Below are 7,729 nucleotides of genomic sequence, written 5' to 3' on the forward strand. Positions count from 1 at the left end.
AAGGAGGCGTTCCCATCGGTTCCACTCGATCAGCGACAGTTATTTGGCACATTTAACAACTATTAAGTAACATCGGGCTAAAAGGTGCAACAACATAAAGTTCAATGGAAACGATAAAAACCATTTTGGTTTACAAAAATAAAAGACACCTCGAGAGGTGACGACATTTCTCTATAAGACGACACGACCTCGACACGACCTCCCCCCGACTGCTGCTCACAAGGCTACGAAAGAACGAGAGGATGAACCTGGACCGTGTTCCTACTGCAGGTCCCACGGACGACGACACACGACTGCGTGGAAAAGTTCATAAACATGAAAATTAAAAACCCTGAAATCAACGAACGCATCCAACGGGAAACACGTGTTCACGGCGCTTCCTTCCGCCGCGCGCTCTCCGAACACGGCGCGACCGTGCACGTCTCTGCCCTGCGAGGTCGGACAGAGAGCGAACGTCTCGACGACGCTTAGAAAACAAAACTAAAGGTGTGACCTCTGAACTGTGTCTCATTTAGGAGCAAAGTGAAAACAGACTCCGCCCTCAGACTCTTTTGGCGGGAGAGGAAACGGACGCTGTTCCTGCGGTGACGGCGTCGCGCTTCACGCCGAGCGATGATTTCGAACGTGAGGATTTCCACGCGTCGTCGCTGTGAGATAAGGCATTCGTGCTGCATCATGTGTTGTCGAAACAATGGGAGAAATGAGTTCCTGACCGGAGGATTCACTCACAGGTGTCGGGTGTGTGACGCTGGAGACTGTGAGGAGTCACATGTCACCAGAGTGTTCATCCATTAAACGCGTAAATAACCGCCGGTTCGATTCTTAGCGAAAACACGAGAGTTTGCGACTTTTTGTCTTCTGCAAACTTCTTCGTTATTCGTGGTTTTCCCTCGCTCCGAGGACCTGGAGCAACGACCCGAAGCCTCTTTCACTCATGACCCCTGAACCCACCAGACATCACGCGGAGGAGCCGGATCTGAGACCGCAAACGTCCGAATCAGCTCCTTTTTTCTCCGTATTCGCGGCGAGCGAGCGCGTTGATGTTTCTGTCGTGACGTAAACAAACGTCCGACCTGATTCACACCAAGAGACGACGAGATTCAGGAACTTCTGTCTGTGAGGATCCACGTCGGATCCTCAGACGGATTCAAGGAGCGCCAGGAGGCTCATGACCCGTCTACATGGACGCGGCGTCCCGCACGCTCCCCGCACGCTCCCCCTCAGGCTCCCCCCTCAGGCTCCCCCCTCAGGCTCCGCCCCTGGAATCAAACAAACAAGTGTTTCCAGCGAGAGGGAACGCATGTGAGGAAGAGAGCTCCGGGGTTCAGATGAGGAAAAGGCTTAAGTGTCCCCAAAGGCATTCTGGGAAACGCAGGCCGTCTCCCCAGTGAAGAACTCATGGCAGGTGAGGCAGGGTGTGCAAAACAAAACAACAACCTTCATAATATACAAAAAAACTAAAGAAAATGCCTCAAACGTCGTAAAGATCCTTAAAATGCTCAGATGAAAGTTCAGTTTTGTGTCGTTTAAGTGAAAATATGGAGAAAAATCATCCGAGGGTCTTTTTCTGCACATTCAACATCAAATAATCCAAGGAGGCAGTTTTTAACGTAGAAATCCAGGAGAGATGCTAACAACCGTTCGTGGCTAACAGTGATTAGCTCGGGGCAGCACGGTGAAGGCATTCAAAGGTCTTTTTTAACCACTAATGCTGCTGAAAATAACAGCAAACCTCTGCAGCAGCATGAGAAGAGTCCCTACACACCACAACAAAGCACCAATGGGCTCCTTCCACTGGAATGGACTTTACTATGAGAGGAGCTGGTACAGGGGCCAGTAGGTAAGTCTTTAAAACACTCTTTAATAAACTCTGGCTTCACTAACTACGCTGATGACGCTTTGTTGTGTGTGTAGGGACTCTTCTCATGCTGCTGCAGAGGTTTGCTGTTATTTTCAGCAGCATTAGTGGTTAAAAAAGACCTTTGAATGCCTCACCGTGCTGCCCCGAGCTAACCACTGTTAGCCACGTCCAGCTGTTAGCGACTCTCTTGGATTTCTACCTTAAAAGTTGTTACACTAAAAAACTGTCTCCATGATTTATTTGATGATTAAAGTGCAGAAAAAGACCCTGTGATGATGATTTTACGCTGGAGTTTCACTTTAAAGGTGGATTTTTCTTAAATTAGCTTCAGCTCGTTTTCTTCATTCCACCAAAGATCGTGAAACCTAACGACGGGCGTTTTGGCGAAGAATGTCCGGGGGAGAAAAAGCCGCGACGACGCACAAACAAACATAAAAACACACGTTCACAGAGCGCGACATCCGGCCCTTAAACAAAGAGGTTGTTTACTCAAACTGACACAGTCCAAGTGAGGTAACGCAGCGCTGCGAGAGCGGACAGACCCCCCCCCACCACCACCCGACCACGCGGAGAAAAGCCGGGACAGATTCACGAACAGGCAGACAGAGAAGTCCCCGATAATGCAAGCACGTTGGACTAAAAACACTGGAGATGCACGGAGAGAGAGAGGAGAGAGAGAGAGAGAGAGAGAGAGAGAGGAGAGAGATGAGAGAGAGAGAGAGAGAGAGAGAAGAGAGAGAGAGACGAGAGAGAAGAGAGGAGAGAGAGAGAGAGAGATGAAGAGAGAGAGAGAGAGAGGAGAAGAGAGAGAGAGAGAGAGAGGAGAGAGGTTTCGTATGTACACTCAGAGTCACTTCCCTCCCCTCCGTCTCTTCTTCTTCTGCAAGTGTAGCCTTCATACACAATAGTTACACCGTTGTCCGTGGTTACCGCTTCTCCCCAGGTATATTTACATACACACACACACAAAAACGCCAGTCCTTCACGGTTCCCACGGCAACCGGCTGCTGTTTCTTGTCAGCCAATGGAAACTCAGTCTCTATGGTAACCGGCTGTACAAGAGCCAATCTTTAGAAAGAGTCCGTGGTCCTTGTACTTCCTTGTTTTCTGCATGGGGAATGATCAACCGCCACCTCGCCGCGCCGCCGCCTCCGCCGCCGAACCTCGGGCGGACATCAGGTCCTCCGGGGCGTTCAGGTGACTCAAGTAAATATTGATGTTGGCACTTTTTGCACTTCAGTAAGGAGGGAGGGGAGGAGGGTGAGAAGAGCAAGTCGAGCAGCTTTTTCTTTTTTTTTTTTTGTCCTCTCGCAGAAATACGTCCCCCGCCAAAAAGCCTCGAGGTCTCGTCGGAGTAAGGGGAGAGAAGAGAGAGAGGGAGAGAGAGAGAGAGAGAGGGGAGGGAGAGCGAGAGAGAGAGGAGGAGGAGGAGGAGTGCCTCTCAGCTGGTCAGTGGAGGGGGCAGATGATCGGGTCGTCCGTCAGCCTGCTGCTGCGGTTCTCAGAGAGTCACATCCAGATTCAGGTGGTGGAGGTGAAGGTCGGGGACAGGTGGAGGGAGAGAGGGAGAGAGGGAGAGAGGGAGAGGGGGAGAGAGAGAGAGAGAAAAGACCGGGACAAGAGAGGGACCGAGCGTCAGTCCTCGTCACATTCATGCAGAGGTCCTTCACATGCTGAGTCCTCCCGAATGTTTCCTTCGTCCTCTCTCGGTGAACTGGCAAGGTCCCATGGCAGGTGGAACAAAACTATAACGTGCTCATGATTGGTCGAGTGTGTGTGTGTGTGTGTGTGCGTGTGTGTGTGTGTGTGTGTGTGTGGGGTCGGTCAGAGGGTCCCGTACACACTCAGAGGCGCTGTGGGGCAAATGTCCTGCAGCTGATGAGGAGGGGAGGAGGTGGGATGCAGTGTGTGTGTAAAGGTGTGTTTATGTATGTTTATATATATATATATATTTATGTGTGTGTGTGTGTGTGTGTGTGTGTGTGTGTGTGTGTATTCACAGGCCATTGCTATTGCGGTGTGTGAGCGGAGGTTTGGAGAGCTCCACCACCCCGGCCCGGCCCTTCCCGATGACCTTGGGGGCGCGGCGCAGCAGCTTCTGGGCTTCTGTGAACGCCTCGGTCAGCTCCTTCTTCCACTGCACGAACTCCGGGTCGCTCTGCACACAAGACACACACACACACACACACACACACACACACACACACACACACACACACATATATATAAATATACACACACACACAAGCTCGTCTGTTACGACATCACTTCCTGTTTCAAATGATGGAAGAATACGAAAGATTCTCCACGACATTTTACGTTCTTTACTTTTTCCACAGGTCTGAAAAAAGTCTGATGAGAAAAAGTCGAAATAGAGAAAATAGTAGAAATATTTACAGAAAAAGTCGGAAAATTTGGGAAAAAAATTGAAATGATTTGAGTTTTTTTTATTTTGACAAAAAGAATCTGAATCATAAAGAAAGCTGAAATATTTTGCGTCAACAGCTGAACGATGCCTTTGCTCTCCAGGTTTTCCAGGAGGCGAACGAGCTCGTACCTCACACTGCAGCACAAACTGCTTCCCTCCTTTGATGCGCAGCAGGATGCACTTCTTGTCTTTAATCTGCGTTTCCTCCACCGTCACGATCTGCTCCATCGTCAGCAGGTTTTGCTGAGGGACAAAAAACGACAGATGAGCAAACGAGCAGAGGTGAAGCGCAGCACGCGGAACACAGAGAAAGGAAGGGGACCCAGCGTCAAACCCTGGGGAACTCCTTTGTATTTAGTTGAGTTCTTACATTATCACAAATGTTCAAACCAGAGAAATCAAACTTTTCCACTTTATGGGGTTTAGACGTATAAACGAGTATCATCTGCATATAATTAAACAGAAGAATTAGAACAAATTAAAGGAAGATTATAAACAAAAGCAGAAAAGAAGTGGACCCAGCGTCGAACCCTGGGGTACACCTTTGTATTAGAATTGAATAGAAAACAGTTTTACAACATAAATGTAATAAAGTACGTGAATAAAACACCGGAACAGATCAACTGTTAAAGTGTGGTTTGATTCCTGACGCACTAACGTTCACTACGCTCTCGTCGAAGCCGCCAGACGCCATAAAACCCTATTTCTTATTTGTTGGTCTCCTTTTTAACATCCGTCGGGTTCAAAGGTTAAAAACCTCGGCTTTAAAAGCACAGTGTGTTATTTTTAACCCACTTGACGTCACTTTGGCAGCGGCGGCGGTGAGGAGGGCGTTTACACTGAAGCTCGCTACTGAGAGTGAAGCAGGGAGGTGCTGGACTACAGCGCTAAACGCCGTCTGCACCAAGACGGCAAAGGGGCGCGGAGGACACAGCGAAGGGGGGACGCGGAGGACACAGTGGATGTACACAGAGGACACAGCGAGGGGGGGACGCGGAGGACACAACGAGGGACGCGGAGGACACAGTGGGGGGACGTGGAGGACACAGCGAGAGGGGGGCGCGGAGGATAGAGCGAGGGGGGACGCGGAGGAAACAGCGAGGATGGTACGCGGGGACAAAACGGGGGGACGCGGAGGACACAACGGGGGACGCGGAGGACACAACGAGGGACGCGGAGGACACAACAAGGGACGTTGGGGGGGACGCGAAGGATGAAACGAGCAGGGACGCCGAGGACACAGCGAGAGGGGGACGCGGAGGACACAGCGAGAGGGGGACGCGGAGGACACAGCGAGATGGGGACGCGGAGGAAACAGCGAGGGGGGGACGCGGAGGACAAAGTGGGGGGGGCGGAGGACGATACAAGAGGACACAGCGGTCGGAAGAGAGGACACAGTGGGGGGACGCAGAGGACACAGCGAGGGGGGGGGCGAAGGACCCAGCTGGGGGACGCGGAGGACGCAGACAGGGGACGCGGAGGACACAGCGAGGGGGGACGCGGAGGACGCAGACAGGGGACGCGGAGGACACAGCGAGGGGGGACGCGGAGGACACAGCGAGGGGGCGGGACCTTTGTGTTGACACTCACCCCGTCTCTCTGCATTTTAAAATGTCTGAGCCACTTCTCCTTCAGTGTGGCGTCGGGACAGAGACACACAACGTTCACTCACACCGGAAAACAACAACAACAACAACAACAACAACAGAACACGGACTGTTTAAGAAAGGTGGACGTAGATTCAACAGTGAAGTGTCCACTTAAAGCTGCATTCTCTCTAATGTCCACTTAAAGCTGCATTCTCTCTAATGTCCAGCAGGAGGAGACTCCACTTAAAGCTGCATTCTCTCTAATGTCCAGCAGGAGGAGACTCCACTTAAAGCTGCATTCTCTCTAATGTCCAGCAGGAGGAGACTCCACTTAAAGCTGCATTCTCTCTAATGTCCAGCAGGAGGAGACTCCACTTAAAGCTGCATTCTCTCTAATGTCCAGCAGGAGGAGACTCCACTTAAAGCTGCATTCTCTCTAATGTCCAGCAGGAGGAGACTCCACTTAAAGCTGCATTCTCTCTAATGTCCAGCAGGAGGAGACTCCACTTAAAGCTGCATTCTCTCTAATGTCCAGCAGGAGGAGACTCCACTTAAAGCTGCATTCTCGCTAATGTCCAGCAGGAGGAGACTCCACTTAAAGCTGCATTCTCTCTAATGTCCAGCAGGAGGAGACTCCACTTAAAGCTGCATTCTCTCTAATGTCCAGCAGGAGGAGACTCCACTTAAAGCTGCATTCTCTCTAATGTCCAGCAGGAGGAGACTCCACTTAAAGCTGCATTCTCTCTAATGTCCAGCAGGAGGAGACTCCACTTAAAGCTGCATTCTCTCTAATGCCCAGCAGGAGTAGACTCCACTTAAAGCTGCGTTCTCTCTAATGTCCAGCAGGAGGAGACTCCACTTAAAGCTGCATTCTCTCTAATGTCCAGCAGGGGGTGACTCCCATCTTTAGCGTTTAGCTCCGCCCTCTCGTCCAAATATGGTCATGACCGTCATAAAAAACGCCATTTAAAAGAGTCGCCATCTACGTCCATCTCTCTTATTCAGTCTGTGGGACAGACAGACGTGAAAATGACACGTGAACATGGCGTGGAAAGTGATGATGCGTGCGTGGGCGCCGCAAGGCTGGACTCACCCGTGACTCGCCCTCGCCCCTCCACTCCACGCGGTTCGGGAACAGGTAGAAGTACCGGCGCTGCCACTGGGTCAGGAACGGGTTCCCCAGCTTCAGCATGTAGCCGTGCATGATGCAGTCCTTCCAAAGGCGTAGTCTGCACACACACACACACACACACACACACACACACACACACACACACACACACACACACACACACACACACACACACACACACACACACACACACACACACACACACACACACACACACACACACACACACACACACACACACACACACACACACACACACACACACACACGGTTAGAGCGTTGTGCGGGGGACTTGACTGTGTTTCCTGTCACGGCGGTGAGGCGCGGCGGTCTTTACCCTCCTCGTGGCCCAGCTGCTTGTTCTTGGCCCTCTTGCGAGCCTCGTTCTTGTCCGTGTCCGAGTTGACCGCCTCATAGACCGTCTCCGCCACTTCCTGCTGCCAGCGCTCCGATATGACCAGAGGGAAGTTCTTGTACAGCTCCTGGTCGCTGTCGAGTAGCTGCAGAGACACAGAGAGGGAAAATGAATCCAGTTCAAAGACGACGAGGAGCCGATGGTGACATGGTGACATGGTGCCATCGTGACATGGTGGAATGGTGGCATGGTGACATGGTGACATGGTGGAATGGTGGCATGGTGACATGGTGACATGGTGACATGGTGGCATGGTGACATCGTGGCATGGTGACATGGTGGCATGGTGACATGGTGACATGGT

The 7,729-nt window shown here is 51.4% G+C and overlaps 1 protein-coding gene across 1 annotated transcript in view; it reads right to left on the reverse strand.

The window, feature by feature from the left end:
• Window positions 1-2,690: 2,690 nt before the first annotated feature.
• Window positions 2,691-7,729, reverse strand: part of grk3 (G protein-coupled receptor kinase 3) — a 65,728-nt gene continuing 60,689 nt past the window's right edge. The window contains 5 exon segments of the mRNA XM_083930327.1: window positions 2,691-4,019; window positions 4,419-4,532; window positions 6,972-7,093; window positions 7,096-7,107; window positions 7,348-7,510. Coding sequence (XP_083786453.1) covers window positions 3,858-4,019; window positions 4,419-4,532; window positions 6,972-7,093; window positions 7,096-7,107; window positions 7,348-7,510 — 573 coding nt within the window. The 3' untranslated portion in view covers window positions 2,691-3,857.

The sequence above is a fragment of the Echiichthys vipera genome, assembly GCF_963691815.1.
Source record: "Echiichthys vipera genome assembly, chromosome: 16".
Classification (NCBI taxonomy): Eukaryota; Metazoa; Chordata; class Actinopteri; order Perciformes; family Trachinidae; genus Echiichthys; species Echiichthys vipera.